The 23,130-nt window shown below is 39.6% G+C and overlaps 1 protein-coding gene across 1 annotated transcript in view; it reads right to left on the bottom strand.

Annotated features, from left to right (window-relative positions):
* Nucleotides 1–23,130, bottom strand: part of mark2b (MAP/microtubule affinity-regulating kinase 2b) — a 71,899-nt gene continuing 48,769 nt past the window's right edge. The window contains exons 14-16 of the mRNA XM_036989237.1: nt 21,332–21,358; nt 3,422–3,457; nt 1–2,454 (exon numbers count right to left, since the gene is read on the bottom strand). Coding sequence (XP_036845132.1) covers nt 2,010–2,454; nt 3,422–3,457; nt 21,332–21,358 — 508 coding nt within the window. The 3' untranslated portion in view covers nt 1–2,009. The remainder of the gene's footprint in view (nt 2,455–3,421; nt 3,458–21,331; nt 21,359–23,130) is intronic.

Raw genomic sequence — 23,130 nt, 5'->3', positions numbered from 1 at the left:
TAAATGCAACCAACTTTTTATTACTTTCCATAATTTCTTTTGCACAAAAACAAATACATTTGGAGTCCCGTCTCTCCCAACCAAATACTGGTTAAAATGTCGGACTCAAATTACAGCAAAAAAAAAAATGTAAAACAAAATAAAATCAACATTGAAATATAGTCATAACAGCAAGAGTAAAGACAGCACCTTAAAACAATGATTTAACAGAACGACTTTTTAAACAAAGAACTGAGGCGTTTTGCTCAGGTACACCGTCCCCCATCATTTGGCTAGAGATTACTCAGCAAACCCCTCACTCTTTTCCACTGGCAGAGAAAGGAGAGAGAGAGAGAGAGAGCTCCTACTAAATAGAATCGACGCCGCTGACAACAAGAATAGTCTAGTCGGTCACAAGGTGGGCACAGTGACACAACGTTTGGCCTGATCCTACAAAAAGGCAGCGGCAACACGTTCACATTATCAAAACCCAACCCGTCCTACAGAAGATAAAATCGACCTCAAAGTGAACGAGCAGTAGTCTTCATCACCCAGTCAGGAAGATGCCCAGCGAGGTGGGGTGGGGGGGGGGGGGGGGAGCTCAGGTGAGGCGTTCTTTAACCCAAACAAAGTGATTAAAAACACTAAAACAAATCAAGAAGTTCTAAATTAATTTGTTCAGAGATCAATTTTAAAATGAAATACTGATTGATAAAAGGCTGAATATCGGAACATGACTACTCCTTGGGGAGAGATGGGAGTAGAAAGATGGCTGCTGTGTGTTCTCTCTGTACAGAAGCGCGATACAACCCCATCGATCATTAACAAGTTTCTTTGTCATAATAGAACAGCAACGAGAAGAACTACATTTGTCTTCTATAAAAAAAGGAAATTCCCCCTTTTTTTTTCTCCAGTGTACAACCTTTTGACCTTAAACCAACCAGAATGAAGAAAATAAAAACAGTGTTGTTGTCCAATGAGGAATCGAGTCTATTGGCCTGTGACTGGATGAAACGGGGATGATGTCACCCCTGGTGAAAAGTGAGGGTTGAGGGACATGGGCGGGGCGGGGCGGGAGCCTGGTGTGTTTGGATTCAAAACATCCGTCATTTAGGGTCCAGTTTGGTGTGTGTGTGTGTGAGAGAGACTTAAAACAGAGCAGTGTCTTGACATTCTCCCCTCACATCAAACGGGCAGAAAGTGTGTCCTTCCACCAAAGGCCTGTGGTGTGTTCTACAGTTCAGATTCCGGGGGGGGGGGGGGGGGAGTCCATTTGGGTCAGAGAACAGGAGAACCGTTCCAGCGTTGAGTTAGTTTATTTCCAGCATCAAGTCGGTCCGCTCTGTTCTCTTTAGAACTCGAGTGTAACCCAGTCTAGAACCGACAGGAGAAAAGCCTCGGAGCAGGTATGACGATGTGTTCAGACTCCCTCCCCTCAGTACAGTGTGTGTGTGTGTGTGTGTGGGGCAGCGAGAGAGAGGCAGAGTGTGTACAACCACCAGGTGAAAAGAGATAGCGGCAGAACCAACATGCAGTGGATCTAGAAGACGAGAACCCAGTGAGGTTCTAAAACACAAACCTCAACAGAGGAAAAAAAAAAACCCAGACAGAACCACCCCCAGCAGAAGAACATTCACTCCACCCATTAACTTGTCAAACACTGAACCCCTCCCACCTACCCAGTACAACATCCTTCTCATTCAGTCTCTTCTTCTCTCCATTCCCCCAGTACAACATCCTTCTCATTCAGTCTCTTCTTCTCTCCATTCCCCCAGTACAACATCCTTCTCATTCAGTCTCTTCTTCTCTCCATTCCCCCAGTACAACATCCTTCTCATTCAGTCTCTTCTTCTCTCCATTCCCCCAGTACAACATCCTTCTCATTCAGTCTCTTCTTCTCTCCATTCCCCCAGTACAACATCTTTCTCATTCAGTCTCTTCTTCTCTCCATTCCCCCAGTACAACATCCTTCTCATTCAGTCTCTTTATTCCTCTCTATCCACATGTGTAAAACCGCTCATCGCTCCGTCTCACAGTTTGAGCTCGTTAGCGATCTTCGACGCGATGTTCTTAAATGCGATCGACGTCCCGGAGATCCTTTTGAAGCGCACGCCGTTCAGTGAGAGGCGGGGCAGCTTGCACACCTCCATCTCCCATTGGACGAAGTCGTCCCGGGAAGGGTTCCCGAAGATGCACAGCAGCATGTAGCGCTCCCGCAGCTCGTACTCACAGCTGTTGGATTCTAGAACCTTCCGGATCTCTCTCATCATCTCCCCGGGATCCAAAGAGGACGTGGTCTTCATGGACCAGGTGAACCGGAGGGAACGCGGTTTGGTCGACAGGTCCTTCGGTGGCGGGGTGGCGGTACCGGAAACAGGGGAGGAGTTATCCTTGTTCTCGTCTCCGCTGCCGCTGTGGGAGGAGCCTAGGACGCCGCTCTTCTCTGATTTGTCGACGGTGCTGCTCAGCATCGACCTGTAGGAGGAGAGAGTGGAGGGATGAAAGCAAGAGGGAGAGGGGGCAGGGGGAGAGATGGAGGGGGCAGGAGGAGAAGGGTGTTGGAGAGGGAGGCAGGGGGAGTAGGGTGTTGGAGAGGGAGGCAGGGGGAGTAGGGGGTTGGAGAGGGAGGCAGGGGGAGTAGGGGGTTGGAGAGGGAGGCAGGGGGAGTAGGGGGTTGGAGAGGGAGGCAGGGGGAGTAGGGGGTTGGAGAGGGAGGCAGGGGGAGTAGGGGGTTGGAGAGGGAGGCAGGGGGAGTAAGGGGTTGGAGAGGGAGGCAGGGGGAGTAAGGGGTTGGAGAGGGAGGCAGGGGGAGTAGGGGGTTGGAGAGGGAGGCAGGGGGAGTAGGGGGTTGGAGAGGGAGGCAGGGGGAGTAGGGGGTTGGAGAGGGAGGCAGGGGGAGTAAGGGGTTGGAGAGGGAGGCAGGGGGAGTAAGGGGTTGGAGAGGGAGGCAGGGGGAGTAGGGGGTTGGAGAGGGAGGCAGGGGGAGTAGGGGGTTGGAGAGGGAGGCAGGGGGAGTAGGGGGTTGGAGAGGGGGGCAGGGGGAGTAGGGGGTTGGAGAGGGAGGCAGGGGGAGTAGGGGGTTGGAGAGGGGGGCAGGGGGAGGAGAGAGAGAAACAGAGTGAGGAATGAGATGATTAGGAGAAACAGGGAGATAAGATAAGGACAACACCCAATATGACTTAAATAGCCCTGACACACACACACACACACACACACACACACACACCTCTAACCATGCATGTACATGCCTACGTCACACACACACACCCATTCGCTAACATTCAGAAACTACATCCCTAATTGGTTAAAACTAAGGTTTGTCAACCAATTACCAAATAAATTTACCAAATCACCCTTTAATCCAATCATATCTATCCCTCCGAGATTTACTGATTAGGTCTGATTGATTGATTGATTGAGGGATGGTTGGTTTGAGTCTCACCTGCTTTCCTCATCCTGACCCTCTCCCTCATACGGACTCCTCAAGAAAAATCAACACAAGTTTAGTCTTCGGAGCTAACGGCTAATAGGCTACAAAATGTTAGTTTAACAGCTAGCAACACCACTAAGCACAGTACCATCCTCCACAAGCACACACGTTGACATTCCTATTCCAGGACCCATTCCTATTCCAGAACCCATTCCTATTCCAGAACATAGTGGCTTTGTGTATCAGTACAGAACGCCCTGTAGCATAAAACCACACCAGGGAGGGAAAAAATTTAAGGGGAGTAGGGGCATTTTAAAGATTTATTCATGATGATTGAAATGTTTATGAACTAATAGATTAGAACAGAGGGATGGTTTGATTTAGAATGGGATGTTCAGTTTAGAATAGTTTGGAATGGGATGTTCAGTTTAGAATAGTTTGGAATGGGATGTTCAGTTTAGAATAGTTTGGAATGGGATGTTGTGTTTGAAATGGGATGTTGTGTTTGAAATGGGATGTTGTGTTTGGAATGGGATGTTGTGTTTGGAATGGGATGTTGTGTTGTGTTTGAAATGGGATGTTGTGTTTGGAATGGGATGTTTAGTTTGGAATGGGATGATTAGTTTGGAATGGTTTAGAATGGGATGTTTAGTTTGGAATGGTTTGGATGTTTAGTTTGGAATGGGATGTTTAGTTTGGAATGGTTTAGAATGGGATGTTTAGTTTGGAATGGGATGTTGTGTTGTGTTTGGAATGGGATGTTGTGTTTGGAATGGGATGTTGTGTTGTGTTTGGAATGGGATGTGTTTGGAATGGGATGTTTAGTTTGGAATGGTTTAGAATGGGATGTTTAGTTTGGAATGGGGTGTTTAGTTTGGAATGGGATGTTTAGTTTGGAATGGTTTAGAATGGGATGTTTAGTTTGGAATGGTTTGGATGTTTAGTTTGGAATGGGATGTTTAGTTTGGAATGGTTTAGAATGGGATGTTTAGTTTGGAATGGGATGTTGTGTTGTGTTTGGAATGGGATGTTGTGTTGTGTTTGGAATGGGATGTGTTTGGAATGGGATGTTGTGTTTGGAATGGGATGTTGTGTTGTGTTTGGAATGGGATGTGTTTGGAATGGGATGTTTAGTTTGGAATGGTTTAGAATGGGATGTTTAGTTTGGAATGGTTTGGAATGGGATGTTTAGTTTGGAATGGGATGTTTAGTTTGGAATGGTTTAGAATGGGATGTTTAGTTTGAAATGGGATGTTTAGTTTGGAATGGTTTAGAATGGGATGTTTAGTTTGGAATGGTTTAGAATGGGATGTTTAGTTTGGAATGGGATGTTTAGTTTGGAATGGTTTAGAATGGGATGTTTAGTTTGGAATGGGATGTTTAGTTTGGAATGGTTTAGAATGGGATGTTTAGTTTGGAATGGGATGTTTAGTTTGGAATGGTTTAGAATGGGATGTTTAGTTTAGAATGGGATGTTTAGTTTGGAATGGGATGTTTAGTTTGGAATGGTTTAGAATGGGATGTTTAGTTTGGAATGGGATGTTTAGTTTGGAATGGTTTAGAATGGGATGTTTAGTTTGGAATGGGATGTTGTGTTTGGAATGGGATGTTGTGTTTGGAATGGGGTGTTGTGTTTGGAATGGGATGTTGTGTTTGGAATGGTTTAGAATGGGATGTTTAGTTTGGAATGGGATGTTTAGTTTGGAATGGTTTGGAATGGGATGTTTAGTTTGGAATGGGATGTTGTGTTTGGAATGGGATGTTGTGTTTGGAATGGGATGTTGTGTTTGGAATGTTTTAGAATGGGATGTTTAGTTTGGAATGGGATGTTGTGTTGTGTTTGGAATGGGATGTTGTGTTTGGAATGGGATGTTGTGTTTGGAATGGGATGTTTAGTTTGGAATGGTTTAGAATGGGATGTTTAGTTTGGAATGGTTTAGAATGGGATGTTTAGTTTGGAATGGGATGTTTAGTTTGGAATGGTTTAGAATGTGATGTTTAGTTTGGAATGGGATGTTTAGTTTGGAACAGTTTGGAATGGGATGTTTAGTTTGGAACGGTTTGGAATGGTATGTTTAGTTTGGAATGGTATGTTTAGTTTGGAATGGTTTAGAATGTGATGTTTAGTTTGGAATGGGATGTTTAGTTTGGAACAGTTTGGAATGGGATGTTTATTATGGAACGGTTTGGTTTGGAATGGGATGTTTAGTTTGGAATGGGATGTTGTGTTTGGAATGGGATGTTGTGTTGTGTTTGGAATGGGGTGTTGTGTTTGGAATGGGATGTTTAGTTTGGAATGGGATGTTTAGTTTGGAATGGGATGTTGTGTTTGGAATGGGATGTTGTGTTGTGTTTGGAATGGGGTGTTGTGTTTGGAATGGGATGTTGTGTTTGGAATGGTTTAGAATGGGATGTTTAGTTTGGAATGGGATGTTTAGTTTGGAATGGGATGTTTAGTTTGGAATGGGATGTTTAGTTTGGAATGGTTTAGAATGGGATGTTTAGTTTGGAATGGGATGTTTAGTTTGGAATGGTTTAGAATGGGATGTTTAGTTTGGAATGGGATGTTTAGTTTGGAATGGTTTAGAATGGGATGTTTAGTTTGGAATGGGATGTTTAGTTTGGAATGGTTTAGAATGGGATGTTTAGTTTGGAATGGTTTAGAATGGGATGTTTAGTTTGGAATGGGATGTTTAGTTTGGAATGGTTTAGAATGGGATGTTTAGTTTGGAATGGGATGTTTAGTTTGGAATGGTTTAGAATGGGATGTTTAGTTTGGAATGGGATGTTGTGTTTGGAATGGGATGTTGTGTTGTGTTTGGAATGGGGTGTTGTGTTTGGAATGGGATGTTGTGTTTGGAATGGTTTAGAATGGGATGTTTAGTTTGGAATGGGATGTTTAGTTTGGAATGGTTTGGAATGGGATGTTTAGTTTGGAATGGTTTAGAATGGGATGTTTAGTTTGGAATGGGATGTTTAGTTTGGAATGGTTTAGAATGGGATGTTTAGTTTGGAATGGGATGTTGTGTTTGGAATGGGATGTTGTGTTGTGTTTGGAATGGGGTGTTGTGTTTGGAATGGGATGTTTAGTTTGGAATGGTTTGGAATGGGATGTTTAGTTTGGAATGGGATGTTGTGTTTGGAATGGGATGTTGTGTTTGGAATGGGATGTTGTGTTTGGAATGTTTTAGAATGGGATGTTTAGTTTGGAATGGGATGTTGTGTTGTGTTTGGAATGGGATGTTGTGTTTGGAATGGGATGTTTAGTTTGGAATGGTTTAGAATGGGATGTTTAGTTTGGAATGGTTTAGAATGGGATGTTTAGTTTGGAATGGTTTAGAATGGGATGTTTAGTTTGGAATGGGATGTTTAGTTTGGAATGGTTTAGAATGTGATGTTTAGTTTGGAATGGGATGTTTAGTTTGGAACAGTTTGGAATGGGATGTTTAGTTTGGAATGGGATGTTTAGTTTGGAATGGGATGTTTAGTTTGGAATGGGATGTTTAGTTTGGAACGGTTTGGTTTGGAATGGTTTAGAATGGTATGTTTAGTTTGGAATGGGATGTTTAGTTTGGAACAGTTTGGAATGGTATGTTTAGTTTGGAATGGGATGTTTAGTTTGGAATGGTTTAGAATGGGATGTTTAGTTTGGAATGGGATGTTTAGTTTGGAATGGGATGTTTAGTTTGGAATGGTTTAGAATGGTATGTTTAGTTTGGAATGGGATGTTTAGTTTGGAATGGGATGTTTAGTTTGGAATGGGATGTTTAGTTTGGAATGGGATGTTTAGTTTGGAATGGGATGTTTAGTTTGGAATGGGATGTTTGGTTTGGAATGGGATGTTTATTATGGAACGATTTGGTTTGGAATGGGATGTTTAGTTTGGAACGGTTTGGTTTGGAATGGTTTAGAATGGGATGTTTAGTTTGGAATGGGATGTTTAGTTTGGAACGGTTTGGTTTGGAATGGGATGTTTAGTTTGGAATGGGATGTTTAGTTTGGAATGGTTTAGAATGGGATGTTTAGTTTGGAATGGGATGTTTAGTTTGGAATGGTTTAGAATGGGATGTTTAGTTTGGAATGGGATGTTTAGTTTGGAATGGTTTAGAATGGGATGTTTAGTTTAGAATGGGATGTTTAGTTTGGAATGGGATGTTTAGTTTGGAATGGTTTAGAATGGGATGTTTAGTTTGGAATGGGATGTTTAGTTTGGAATGGTTTAGAATGGGATGTTTAGTTTGGAATGGGATGTTGTGTTTGGAATGGGATGTTGTGTTGTGTTTGGAATGGGGTGTTGTGTTTGGAATGGGATGTTGTGTTTGGAATGGTTTAGAATGGGATGTTTAGTTTGGAATGGGATGTTTAGTTTGGAATGGTTTGGAATGGGATGTTTAGTTTGGAATGGGATGTTGTGTTTGGAATGGGATGTTGTGTTTGGAATGGGATGTTGTGTTTGGAATGTTTTAGAATGGGATGTTTAGTTTGGAATGGGATGTTGTGTTGTGTTTGGAATGGGATGTTGTGTTTGGAATGGGATGTTGTGTTTGGAATGGGATGTTTAGTTTGGAATGGTTTAGAATGGGATGTTTAGTTTGGAATGGTTTAGAATGGGATGTTTAGTTTGGAATGGGATGTTTAGTTTGGAATGGTTTAGAATGTGATGTTTAGTTTGGAATGGGATGTTTAGTTTGGAACAGTTTGGAATGGGATGTTTAGTTTGGAACGGTTTGGAATGGTATGTTTAGTTTGGAACGGTTTGGAATGGTATGTTTAGTTTGGAATGGTTTAGAATGTGATGTTTAGTTTGGAATGGGATGTTTAGTTTGGAACAGTTTGGAATGGGATGTTTATTATGGAACGGTTTGGTTTGGAATGGGATGTTTAGTTTGGAATGGGATGTTGTGTTTGGAATGGGGTGTTGTGTTTGGAATGGGATGTTTAGTTTGGAATGGGATGTTTAGTTTGGAATGGGATGTTGTGTTTGGAATGGGATGTTGTGTTGTGTTTGGAATGGGGTGTTGTGTTTGGAATGGGATGTTGTGTTTGGAATGGTTTAGAATGGGATGTTTAGTTTGGAATGGGATGTTTAGTTTGGAATGGGATGTTTAGTTTGGAATGGGATGTTTAGTTTGGAATGGTTTAGAATGGGATGTTTAGTTTGGAATGGGATGTTTAGTTTGGAATGGTTTAGAATGGGATGTTTAGTTTGGAATGGGATGTTTAGTTTGGAATGGTTTAGAATGGGATGTTTAGTTTGGAATGGGATGTTTAGTTTGGAATGGTTTAGAATGGGATGTTTAGTTTGGAATGGTTTAGAATGGGATGTTTAGTTTGGAATGGGATGTTTAGTTTGGAATGGTTTAGAATGGGATGTTTAGTTTGGAATGGGATGTTTAGTTTGGAATGGTTTAGAATGGGATGTTTAGTTTGGAATGGGATGTTGTGTTTGGAATGGGATGTTGTGTTGTGTTTGGAATGGGGTGTTGTGTTTGGAATGGGATGTTGTGTTTGGAATGGGATGTTGTGTTTGGAATGGTTTAGAATGGGATGTTTAGTTTGGAATGGGATGTTTAGTTTGGAATGGTTTGGAATGGGATGTTTAGTTTGGAATGGTTTAGAATGGGATGTTTAGTTTGGAATGGGATGTTTAGTTTGGAATGGTTTAGAATGGGATGTTTAGTTTGGAATGGGATGTTGTGTTTGGAATGGGATGTTGTGTTGTGTTTGGAATGGGGTGTTGTGTTTGGAATGGGATGTTTAGTTTGGAATGGTTTGGAATGGGATGTTTAGTTTGGAATGGGATGTTGTGTTTGGAATGGGATGTTGTGTTTGGAATGGGATGTTGTGTTTGGAATGTTTTAGAATGGGATGTTTAGTTTGGAATGGGATGTTGTGTTGTGTTTGGAATGGGATGTTGTGTTTGGAATGGGATGTTTAGTTTGGAATGGTTTAGAATGGGATGTTTAGTTTGGAATGGTTTAGAATGGGATGTTTAGTTTGGAATGGTTTAGAATGGGATGTTTAGTTTGGAATGGGATGTTTAGTTTGGAATGGTTTAGAATGTGATGTTTAGTTTGGAATGGGATGTTTAGTTTGGAACAGTTTGGAATGGGATGTTTAGTTTGGAATGGGATGTTTAGTTTGGAATGGGATGTTTAGTTTGGAATGGGATGTTTAGTTTGGAACGGTTTGGTTTGGAATGGTTTAGAATGGTATGTTTAGTTTGGAATGGGATGTTTAGTTTGGAACAGTTTGGAATGGTATGTTTAGTTTGGAATGGGATGTTTAGTTTGGAATGGTTTAGAATGGGATGTTTAGTTTGGAATGGGATGTTTAGTTTGGAATGGGATGTTTAGTTTGGAATGGTTTAGAATGGTATGTTTAGTTTGGAATGGGATGTTTAGTTTGGAATGGGATGTTTAGTTTGGAATGGGATGTTTAGTTTGGAATGGGATGTTTAGTTTGGAATGGGATGTTTAGTTTGGAATGGGATGTTTGGTTTGGAATGGGATGTTTATTATGGAACGGTTTGGTTTGGAATGGGATGTTTAGTTTGGAACGGTTTGGTTTGGAATGGTTTAGAATGGGATGTTTAGTTTGGAATGGGATGTTTAGTTTGGAACGGTTTGGTTTGGAATGGGATGTTTAGTTTGGAATGGGATGTTTAGTTTGGAACGGTTTGGTTTGGAATGGGATGTTTAGTTTGGAACGGTTTGGTTTGGAATGGGATGTTTAGTTTGGAACAGTTTGGAATGGTATGTTTAGTTTGGAATGGGATGTTTAGTTTGGAATGGTTTAGAATGGTATGTTTAGTTTGGAATGGGATGTTTAGTTTGGAACAGTTTGGAATGGTATGTTTAGTTTGGAATGGGATGTTTAGTTTGGAACAGTTTGGAATGGGATGTTTAGTTTGGAATGGGATGTTTAGTTTGGAATGGGATGTTTAGTTTGGAATGGGATGTTTATTATGGAACGGTTTGGTTTGGAATGGTTTAGAATGGGATGTTTAGTTTGGAATGGGATGTTTAGTTTGGAATGGGATGTTTAGTTTGGAATGGGATGTTTAGTTTGGAATGGTTTAGAATGGGATGTTTAGTTTGGAACGGTTTGGTTTGGAATGGTTTAGAATGGGATGTTTAGTTTGGAATGGGATGTTTAGTTTGGAATGGGATGTTTATTATGGAACGGTTTGGTTTGGAATGGTTTAGAATGGGATGTTTAGTTTGGAATGGGATGTTTAGTTTGGAATGGTTTAGAATGGGATGTTTAGTTTGGAATGGGATGTTTAGTTTGGAATGGTTTAGAATGGGATGTTTAGTTTGGAATGGGATGTTTAGTTTGGAACAGTTTGGAATGGGATGTTTAGTTTGGAATGGGATGTTTAGTTTGGAACAGTTTGGAATGGTATGTTTAGTTTGGAATGGGATGTTTAGTTTGGAATGGTTTAGAATGGTATGTTTAGTTTGGAATGGGATGTTTAGTTTGGAATGGTTTAGAATGGGATGTTTAGTTTGGAACAGTTTGGAATGGGATGTTTAGTTTGGAACAGTTTGGAATGGGATGTTTAGTTTGGAATGGGATGTTTAGTTTGGAATGGTTTAGAATGGGATGTTTAGTTTGGAACAGTTTGGAATGGGATGTTTAGTTTGGAATGGGATGTTTAGTTTGGAACAGTTTGGAATGGGATGTTTAGTTTGGAATGGGATGTTTAGTTTGGAACAGTTTGGAATGGTATGTTTAGTTTGGAATGGGATGTTTAGTTTGGAATGGGATGTTTAGTTTGGAATGGGATGTTTAGTTTGGAATGGTTTAGAATGGGATGTTTAGTTTGGAACAGTTTGGAATGGTATGTTTAGTTTGGAATGGGATGTTTAGTTTGGAATGGGATGTTTAGTTTGGAATGGGATGTTTAGTTTGGAATGGTTTAGAATGGGATGTTTAGTTTGGAATGGTATGTTTAGTTTGGAACAGTTTGGAATGGTATGTTTAGTTTGGAATGGGATGTTTAGTTTGGAATGGTTTAGAATGGGATGTTTAGTTTGGAATGGGATGTTTAGTTTGGAACAGTTTGGAATGGTATGTTTAGTTTGGAATGGGATGTTTAGTTTGGAATGGTTTAGAATGGTATGTTTAGTTTGGAATGGTTTAGAATGGTATGTTTAGTTTGGAATGGGATGTTTAGTTTGGAACAGTTTGGAATGGTATGTTTAGTTTGGAATGGGATGTTTAGTTTGGAATGGTTTAGAATGGTATGTTTAGTTTGGAATGGTATGTTTAGTTTGGAATGGTTTAGAATGGTATGTTTAGTTTGGAATGGTTTGGATGTTTAGTTTGGAATGGGATGTTTAGTTTGGAATGGTTTGGAATGGTATGTTTAGTTTGGAATGGGATGTTTAGTTTGGAACAGTTTGGAATGGTATGTTTAGTTTGGAATGGGATGTTTAGTTTGGAACAGTTTGGAATGGGATGTTTAGTTTGGAATGGGATGTTTAGTTTTGAATGGGATGTTTATTATGGAACGGTTTGGTTTGGAATGGGATGTTTAGTTTGGAACGGTTTGGTTTGGAATGGTTTAGAATGGGATGTTTAGTTTGGAATGGGATGTTTAGTTTGGAATGGGATGTTTAGTTTGGAATGGTTTGGTTTGGAATGGTTTAGAATGGGATGTTTAGTTTGGAACGGTTTGGTTTGGAATGGTTTAGAATGGGATGTTTAGTTTGGAACGGTTTGGTTTGGAATGGTTTAGAATGGGATGTTTAGTTTGGAACAGTTTGGAATGGGATGTTTAGTTTGGAATGGGATGTTTAGTTTGGAACAGTTTGGAATGGGATGTTTAGTTTGGAATGGGATGTTTAGTTTGGAATGGGATGTTTATTATGGAACAGTTTGGTTTGGAATGGGATGTTTAGTTTGGAACGGTTTGGTTTGGAATGGGATGTTTGGTTTGGAATGGGATGTTTAGTTTGGAATGGGATGTTTAGTTTGGAATGGGATGTTTAGTTTGGAATGGGATGTTTAGTTTGGAACGGTTTGGTTTGGAATGGGATGTTTAGTTTGGAATGGGATGTTTAGTTTGGAACGGTTTGGTTTGGAATGGGATGTTTAGTTTGGAACGGTTTGGTTTCGAATGGGATGTTTAGTTTGGAATGGGATGTTTAGTTTGGAACAGTTTGGAATGGTATGTTTAGTTTGGAATGGTTTAGAATGGGATGTTTAGTTTGGAATGGTTTAGAATGGGATGTTTAGTTTGGAATGGTTTAGAATGGGATGTTTAGTTTGGAATGGGATGTTTAGTTTGGAACAGTTTGGAATGGTATGTTTAGTTTGGAATGGGATGTTTAGTTTGGAACAGTTTGGAATGGGATGTTTAGTTTGGAATGGGATGTTTAGTTTGGAACAGTTTGGAATGGGATGTTTAGTTTGGAATGGGATGTTTAGTTTGGAACAGTTTGGAATGGTATGTTTAGTTTGGAATGGGATGTTTAGTTTGGAATGGTTTAGAATGGGATGTTTAGTTTGGAATGGGATGTTTAGTTTGGAACAGTTTGGAATGGGATGTTTAGTTTGGAATGGGATGTTTAGTTTGGAATGGTTTAGAATGGGATGTTTAGTTTGGAACAGTTTGGAATGGGATGTTTATTATGGAACGGTTTGGAATGGGATGTTTAGTTTGGAACAGTTTGGAATGGGATGTTTAGTTTGGAACAGTTTGGAATGGGATGTTTATTATGGAACGGTTTGGAATGGGATGTTTAGTTTGGAACAGTTTGGAATGGTATGTTTAGTTTGGAACAGTTTGGAATGGGATGTTTAGTTTGGAACAGTTTGGAATGGGATGTTTAGTTTGGAACAGTTTGGAATGGGATGTTTAGTTTGGAATGGGATGTTTAGTTTGGAATGGGATGTTTAGTTTGGAACGGTTTGGTTTGGAATGGTATGGTTTAGATTAATGATTTAATTTGTAATAGGATGGTTTAGTTTGGAATGGTTTAATTTGGAATGGTATGGTCTGGTCTGGAATGGTTTGGTCTGGAATGTAGGGGAGTATGAGTCCTGTGCCTAAAGAAGAGGGAAGGAAGGAGGGAAAGTGGGTCAAATAGTCTCTCCAACAGCATTACACTGCTGCACCTAGTCAGACTAGCCCTCTAAACCTGCACACACAGCACAGCCATGTACAGATAACAGAGGACGGATAGAATGAACAATATATTAGATAAGAAAATAGAGCCATACACTACCGTCAAAAGTTTTAGAACACCTACTCATTCAAGGGTTTTTCTTTATTTTTACTATTTTCTACATTGTAGAATAATAGTGAAGACATCAAAACTATAAAATAATACATATGGAATCATGTAGTAAACCAAAATTCTGCAGCGATACGCCATCGCATCTGGTTTGCGCTTAGTGGAACGATCATTTGTTTTTCAACAGGACAATGACCCAACATACCTCCAGGCTGTGTAACGACTATTTTACCAAGAAGGAGAGTGATGCAGTGCTGCATCAGATGACCTGGCATCCACAATCCCCCGACCTCAACCAAATTGAGATGTTTTGGGATGAGTCGGACTGCAGAGAGAAGGAAAAGCAGCCAACAAGTGCTCAGCATATGTGGGAACTCCTTCAAAACTGTTGGAAAACCATTCCAGATGAAGCTGGTTGAGAGAATTCCAAGAGTGTGCAAAACTGTCACCAAAGGTGGCTACTTTGAAGAATCTCAAATATATTTTGATTTGTTTAACACTTGTTTGGTTACTACATGATTCCATATGTGTTATTTCAGTTTTCATGTCATCATTATTATTCTACAATGTAGAAAATAGTAAAAATAAAGAAAAACCCTTGAATGAGTAGGTGTTCTAGAACTTTGGACCGGTAGTGTATGACTGAAAAAACAGAGCCATAGAGACACGACATGCAGACTGGCAAACCGACAAATTCAACTGAGCACCGACTAAATACTTCCTTTTATACTGAACAAATATAAATCATATAGCAGTTAAAAATAGACATGTAGATATAATATAGATATAATTATGACATTTAGATAAGATATGTATAGTTATAATAATGACATGGAGATATAATATAGATATGTAGAAATAATATAGATATGTAGAAATAATATAGATATGTAGATATAATAATGACATATAGATAAGAGATGTATAGATATAATAATGACATGGAGATATAATATAGATATGTAGATATAGAAATAATATAGATATGTAGATATAATTATGACATTTAGATAAGATATGTATAGTTATAATAATGACATGTTGATATAATATAGATATGTAGATATAGAAATAATATAGATATGTAGATATAATAATGACATAGATAAGAGATGTATAGATATAATAATGACATATAGATATAATGTAGATATAATGACATATAGAAATAATATAGATATGTAGATATAATATAGATATGTAGATTTAATAATGACATATAGATAAGAGATGTATAGATGTAATATAGATATAATAATGACATGTAGAAATAATATAGATATGTAGATATAATAATGACATATAGATATAATATAGATATGTAGATATAATATAGATATGTAGATTTAATAATGACATATAGATAAGAGATGTATAGATGTAATATAGATATAATAATGACATATAGAAATAATATAGATATGTAGATATAATAATGACGTATAGAAATAATATTGATATAATAATGACATGTAGATATAATATAGATATGTAGATGTAATAATGACATATAGATAAGAGATGTATAGATATAATAATGATATATATAAATAATATAGATATGTAGATATAATAATGACATATAGATAAGAGATGTATAGATGTAATATAGATATAATAATGACATATAGGAATAATATAGATATAATAATGACATGTAGATATAATATAGATATGTAGATGTAATAATGACATATAGATAAGAGATGTATAGATATAATAATGATATATATAAATAATATAGATATGTAGATATATTAATGACATATAGAAATAATATAGATATGTAGATATAATAATGACATATACAGTGGGGAGAACAAGTATTTGATACCTGCAAAATCGGCAGTGTTTTCCCACTTACAAAGCATGTAGAGGTCTGTAATTTTTATCACTTCAACTGTGAGAGACGGAATCTAAAACACAAATACAGAAAATCACATTGTATGATTTTTAAGTAATTAATTTGCATTTTATTGCATGACATAAGTATTTGATCACCTACCAACCAGTAAGAATTCCGGCTCTCACAGACCTGTTTTTCTTTAAGAAGCCCTCCTGTTCTCCACTCATTACCTGTATTAACTGCCCCATCCATCCATGCAATAAAATGCAAAATAATTACTTAAAAATCATACAATGTGATTTTCTGGATTTTTGTTTTAGATTCCGTCTCTCACAGTTGAAGTGTACCTATGATAAAAATTACAGACCTCTACATGCTTTGTAAGTAGGAAAACCTGCAAAATCGGCAGTGTATCAAATACTTGTTCTCCCCACTGTAGATAAGAGAAGTATAGATATAATAATGATATATATAAATAATATAGATATGTAGATATATTAATGACATATAGATAAGATATGTATACATATAATATAGATATGATAATGACATATATAAATAATATAGATATGTAGATATAATAATGACATAGATATGTAGATGTAATATAGATATGACATATAGATATGTAGATATAATAATGACATAGATATAATATAGATAAGATGTATAGATATAACATAGATATAATAATGATATAACATAGATAAGAGATAATATAGATATATAGATATAATAATGACTATAGAAATATCATAAGATATATAGATATAACATAGATCAAATATAGAGGGGAATAACTGACATGCCTAGTTAAATAAAGGTTAAATAAAAAAATGATATAATAATGACATGATATATAGATAATGATATAATGTATAGATATAATATAATAATGATATACTTTAATAGATATAATAGAGATGATATATAGATAATGACAAAATTTTATAGATAATGATATAATAATGATATACTTTAATAGATATAATAGAGATGATATATAGATAATGACATAATGTAAATATTGGAAAGCTGCCGTGGTCATCCCCCAGAGGGGGAGACACTCTAGACCCAAACTGCTACAGACCTATATCCATCCTGCCCTGCCTTTCTAAGGTCTTCGACCATTTCGGATCCCACCGTACCTTCTCCGCTATGCAATCTGGTTTCCGAGCTGGTCACGGGTGCACCTCAGCCACGCTCAAGGTCCTAAACGATATCATAACCGCCATCAATGAGAGACAATACGGTGCAGCTGTATTCATCGACCTGGCTAAGGCTTTTGACTGTCAATCACTGTATTCTTATCGGCAGACTCAACAGCCTTGGTTTCTCTAATGACTGCCTCGCCTGGTTCACCAACTACTTCTCAGATAGAGTTCAGTGTGTCAAATCGGAGGGCCTGTTGTCTGGACCTCTGGCAGTCTCTATGGGGGTGCCACAGGGTTCAATTCTCAGGCCGACTCTTTTCTCTGTATACATCAATGATGTCGCTCTTGCTGCTGGTGAATCTCTGATCCACCTCTACGCAGACGACACCATGCTGTATACTTCTGGCCCTTCTTTGGACACTGTGTTAACAAACCTCCAGACGAGCTTCAATGCCATACAACACTCCTTCCGTTGCCTCCAACTGCTCTTAAATGCAAGTAAAACTAAATGCATGCTCTTTAACCGATCGCTGCCCGCACCTGCCCGCCCGTCCAGCATCACTACTCTGGACGGTTCTGACTTAGAATGTGTCGACAATTACAAATACCTAGGTGTCTGGTTAGACTGTAAACTCTCCTTCTAGACTCACATTAAGCATCTCCAATCCAAAATCAAATCTATAATTGGCTTCCTATTTCACAACAAAGCATCCTTCACTCATGCTGCCAAACATACCCTCGTAAAACTGACCATCCTACCGATCCTCGACTTCGGCGATGTCATTTACAAAATAGCCTCCAACACTCTACTCAACCAATTGGATGCAGTTTATCACAGTGCCATCCGTTTTGTCACCAAAGCCCCATATACTACCCACCACTGCGACCTGTATGCTCTCGTTGGCTGGCCCTCGCTTCATATTCGTCGCCAACCCCACTGGCTCCAGGTCATCTATAAGTCTTTGCTAGGTAAAGCTCCGCCTTATCTCAGCTCACTGGTCACCATAGCAGCATCCACCCGCAGCACGCGCTCCAGCAGGTATATCTCACTGGTCACCCCCAAAGCCTATTCCTCCTTTGGCCGCCTTTCCTTCCAGTTCTCTGCTGCCAATGACTGGAACTAATTGCAAAAATCACTGAAGCTGGAGACTCATATCTCCCTCACTAACTTTAAACATCAGCTGTCAGAGCAGCTCACAGATCATTGCACCTGTACATAGCCCATCTGTAAATAGCCCATACCTCATCCCCATATTGTTTTTTATTTTTTGCTCCTTTGTACCCCAGTATCTCTACTTGCACATTCATTATATGCACATCTACCACTCCAGTATTTAATTGCTAAATTGTAATTATTTCACCACTATGGCCTATTTATTGCCTTACCTCCTTACTACATTTGCACACACTGTACATAGACTTTTCTATTGTGTTATTGACTGTACGTTTGTTTATTCCATGTGTAACTCTGTGTTGTTGTTTGTGTCGCACTGCTTTGCTTTATCTTGGCCAGGTCGCAGTTGTTAATGAGAACTTGTTCTCACCTGGTCTACCTGGTTAAATAAAATAAATAAAAATATGACATAATATAGACATAATGATATAATATAGATATAATATAACATCTATATAATAATGCTGGCCCATTACTCTCTGCTCCAATAAAACATGTGTTTGCTGTTCCTAATCTTCACCAGCAGAGAGAGCAGTCACTCTGCCTAACCTGCTAAATTACACCCCCTGGTGGTGTAAAGTGTCATCACACTGACATTTAAACGTAAACATCATAACCCAACGTGGAAAAACCCAGGTGTCTTCTGTGAAAGTGTTGTTGCAACAGTGTGTGTGTGTGTGTGTGTGTGTGTGTGTGTGTGTGTGTGTGTGTGTGTGTGTGTGTGTGTGTGTGTGTGTGTGTGTGTGTGAGAGAGATATTTTCCCTGACATCCAAAAGTACTCACTCCATTTTGAATACTTATTAGCAGGACAGGAAAATGGTCAAATTCACATGCGTATCAAGAGAACACCCCTGGTCGTCCCTACTGCCTCTGATCTGGAGGACTCATTAAACAGAGAACATCCCTGGTCATCACTACTGCCTCTGATCTGGAGGACTCACGAAACAGAGAACATCCCTGGTCATCCCTACTGCCTCTGATCTGGAGGACTCATTAAACAGAGAACATCCCTGGTCATCCCTACTGCCTCTGATCTGGAGGACTCATTAAACAGAGAACATCCCTGGTCATCCCTACTGCCTCTGATCTGGAGGACTCACTAAACAGAGAACACCCCTGGTCATCCCTACTGCCTCTGATCTGGTGGACCCACTAAACAGAGAACATCCCTGGTCATCCCTACTGACTCTGATCTGGAGGACTCACTAAACAGAGAACACCCCTGGTCATCCCTACTGCCTCTGATCTGGAGGACTCACTAAACAGAGAACATCCCTGGTCATCCCTACTGCCTCTGATCTGGAGGACTCACTAAACAGAGAACACCCCTGGTCATCCCTACTGCCTCTGATCTGGCGGACTCACTAAACAGAGAACATCCCTGGTCATCCCTACTGCCTCTGATCTGGCGGACTCACTAAACAGAGAACATCCCTGGTCATCCCTACTGCCTCTGATCTGGCGGACTCACTAAACAGAGAACATCCCTGGTCATCCCTACTGCCTCTGATCTGGCGGACTCACTAAACAGAGAACATCCCTGGTCATCCCTACTGCCTCTGATCTGGAGGACTCACTAAACAGAGAACATCCCTGGCCATCACTACTGCCTCTGATCTGGAGGACTCACTAAACAGAACATCCCTGGTCATCCCTACTGCCTCTGATCTGGAGGACTCACTAAACAGAGAACATCCCTGGTCATCACTACTGCCTCTGATCTGGAGGACTCACTAAACAGAACATCCCTGGTCATCCCTACTGCCTCTGATCTGGAGGACTCACTAAACAGAGAACATCCCTGGTCATCCCTACTGCCTCTGATCTGGAGGACTCACTAAACAGAGAACATCCCTGGTCATCACTACTGCCTCTGATCTGGAGGACTCACTAAACAGAGAACATCCCTGGTCGTCCCTACTGCCTCTGATCTGGAGGACTCACTAAACAGAGAACATCCCTGGTCATCCCTACTGCCTCTGATCTGGAGGACTCACTAAACAGAGAACATCCCGGGTCATCCCTACTGCCTCTGATCTGGAGGACTCACTAAACAGAGAACATCCCTGGTCATCCCTACTGCCTCTGATCTGGAGGACTCACTAAACAGAGAACATCCCGGGTCATCCCTACTGCCTCTGATCTGGCAGACTCACTAAACAGAGAACATCCCTGGTCATCCCTACTGCCTCTGATCTGGAGGACTCACTAAACACACACATGCTTCATTTGTAAATGTCTGCATGTTGGAGTGTGCCCCTGGCTATCTGTAAATACATTTAAAAACGGTGCCGTCTGGTATGCTTAATATAAGTAATTTGAAATGATTTATACTTTTGATACTTCGGTATATTTAAAACCAAATACTTTTACTGAAGTAGTATTTCACTGGGTGATTTTTCATTAAAAAAAGGTATCTTTCTTGAATTTTACGCAAGTATGACAATTGGGTACTTTTTCCATCACTGGTCAGTGATCAGCACCGGCCAGGGTATGAGGTGAATTAAAGGAGAGTGTGTACAGGGTCAGGTTAGGTGATTGTCTCTCATATGACCCATAGGGGTTTGATCAGTTGTTGTGTACTGTACTTGTGTACTAGGGTGCTCTTTTGAGATTCAATCCGTACCTAAAAACACCCGGCGCTAGCTGAGCAACCTCCCTAACAGAAGAGATGACATCATATCCCGTCAAACCAGTGACATCACTTCCTATTTTGAGGTAGGTGTAATCTGATACCGGGTGTTCCCTCTATTCCTCCAACACCTACTCTCTATTTACACACTCACTCTCTCGGACACAAAGGGTCAGCTCACACAGAGAGGGATGAGGTGAGAGGATGATGGATAGAGGGATGAGGTAGAGAAGATGAGATGGATAGAGAGATGAAGTGAGAGGATGATGGAGGGAGGGAGGGATGATGTGAGAGGATGATGAGAGGGATGAGGTGAGAGGATGATGAGAGGGATGAGGTGAGAAAAGGTTTCCAAAATTCCTTGGTTTTCCCCAATTCCAGGGTTGAGGATTCACTGGAGATTGTCCCCTGCTGATTCTAGAAATCCTGCAACCGGGATTTCTGGAAAACCAGACAATTTTAGATACGATTTTCCAACCATACTGGGGGGTGGGGGGGGTGGTGGTGGTGTAACGTTAGTAACCAAAGCAACAACAAAAAACCCACTTCACTCAAAACCAACGGCAAAAAAAGGGGCCAGCCACAGAATCGAGAGGGTAAAGGTCAGAGGTCAAGGCACAGGGAAAATCAAAACAAAAAGCGTTACGAAACACCAAACGAGGGGGAGAATTTCGGTTGCCTCCCAAATGAAACATTATTCCTTACATAATGCACTACTTCTGACCAGGGGCTCTGGTCTATATAGGGGAAATGGTGCCATTTGGGATGCAAATAATATATATATATATATATATATATATATATAATCTGTAAATATCAAATGAAGACCAAAAAAGGGATTATTATAGTGGGTGATGTAGTTGCCTACCTTCTCAGAAATCTGAAGGAGAGATTTCTACAAAAACAAAAAGGAACACAAATAAAATAAATATATAAATATATAAATAAATATATAAAATGTACATTGGCTGACTGACAAGTTGTTTCACAAGAGTAGATTTATCAACAGAGAACAATGTGTACAGCCCAAATGGCACCCTATTCCCTATATAGTATACTACTGAGCCCTGGTCTAAAGTAGTGCACTATATAGGGAATAGGGTGCCAGCTCTGGTCAAAAGTAGTGCACTATATAGGGAATAGGGTGCCAACCCTGGTCTAAAGTAGTGCACTATATAGGGAATAGGGTGCCAGCTCTGGTCAAAAGTAGTGCACTACATTTAAAAAATGTTTTTATTTCATCTTTATTTAACCAGGTAGACTAGTTGAGAACAAGATCTCATTTACAACTGCGACCTGTCCAAGAATATAGGGAATAGGGTGCCAGCTCTGGTCTAAAGTAGTGCACTATATAGGGAATAGGGTGCCAGCTCTGGTCTAAAGTAGTGCACTATATAGGGAATAGGGTGCCAGCTCTGGTCTAAAGTAGTGCACTATATAGGGAATAGGGTGCCAGCTCTGGTCTAAAGTAGTGCACTATATAGGGAATAGGGTGCCAGCTCTGGTCTAAAGTAGTGCACTATATAGGGAATAGGGTGCCAGCTCTGGTCTAAAGTAGTGCACTATATAGGGAATAGGGTGCCATTTGGGACACAAAATGTATTTAACTGTCTAACTGAGTCTGTTACTATAGCTGTGGGATTCAGGATTCAAAAACCAACTAAATCATGTTATATCATATTTACATTATTTATTTATTTATTTATTTATTTTACATAGAAAACCCCCTTGAAAATATCAAAATAAACTTTGAACAATATATATATTTTTTAACGCAACTATTTGACAACACCAATAAAATGCTGCATCACAGTTGAATGAGTTTATCAGACGAGTGAAAAGGAATTCAGGGGGACTTTATTAATACTGGATGGCACCAATGATGTGTGTAAAACCCTGGATGACTGACAGGGGGCGCCGTACTCAGTGCATAAAATACAAAAACCTTACACCTTCCGTGTAAGCCAATCAGACGGCTGGGTTCAGCAGCGTCTGATGAAGACATGGTCTCCCTGGCCACTGAGGCATTCCATAGGCGGGATATTCAGATTCCTGAGTTCAAGAACATTGACCAGTCTCCATTGAAGCCACCACACAGCCATCTTCATGGTCCCCCTCCATTGTAACAAATATTTTGGAAGCTATAACAATGCATTTAGTTATTAGCGTCTACATTTGTTTTTGCCAAGTATATTATATGACAGACACCTTAATGCATACTGTTAAATTATATGTGAACATAAAACTAAAAAATTGCAAAAAAATAAAGTCTTAAAAAAAATAAAATCCTTTATACTAATGTTACTGTCCCCATGACAACAAATACATACTTAAAACACATGTAATATTGTCCTAGCAACATTTTATTGAAATAATCTAGAATTCCATTCGTACTGGGGGAATGCTTCTTCAAAGCCTCTCATAGGCCACGAACAGAACATCAGCAATCCAGGGTTGACGCACGTCATTGGTTGGCACCGTTTCCCCTATTTGGTGTACTAGTGTAGTGTACTAGTGTAGTGTACTATAATCTACTCTGGGTTGAAAGTAGTACGTTATATAGGGAATAGGGAGCCATTTGGGACACAAAGACTTCGTTATAATGGCTTTTAAAATTAAAATTTCCAAATTAACATCCAAACAACAATATATATATATATAAAAAAA

The sequence above is a fragment of the Oncorhynchus mykiss genome, chromosome 9, assembly GCF_013265735.2.
Source record: "Oncorhynchus mykiss isolate Arlee chromosome 9, USDA_OmykA_1.1, whole genome shotgun sequence".
Classification (NCBI taxonomy): Eukaryota; Metazoa; Chordata; class Actinopteri; order Salmoniformes; family Salmonidae; genus Oncorhynchus; species Oncorhynchus mykiss.
This window is presented reverse-complemented; position numbering and strand designations above follow the sequence as displayed.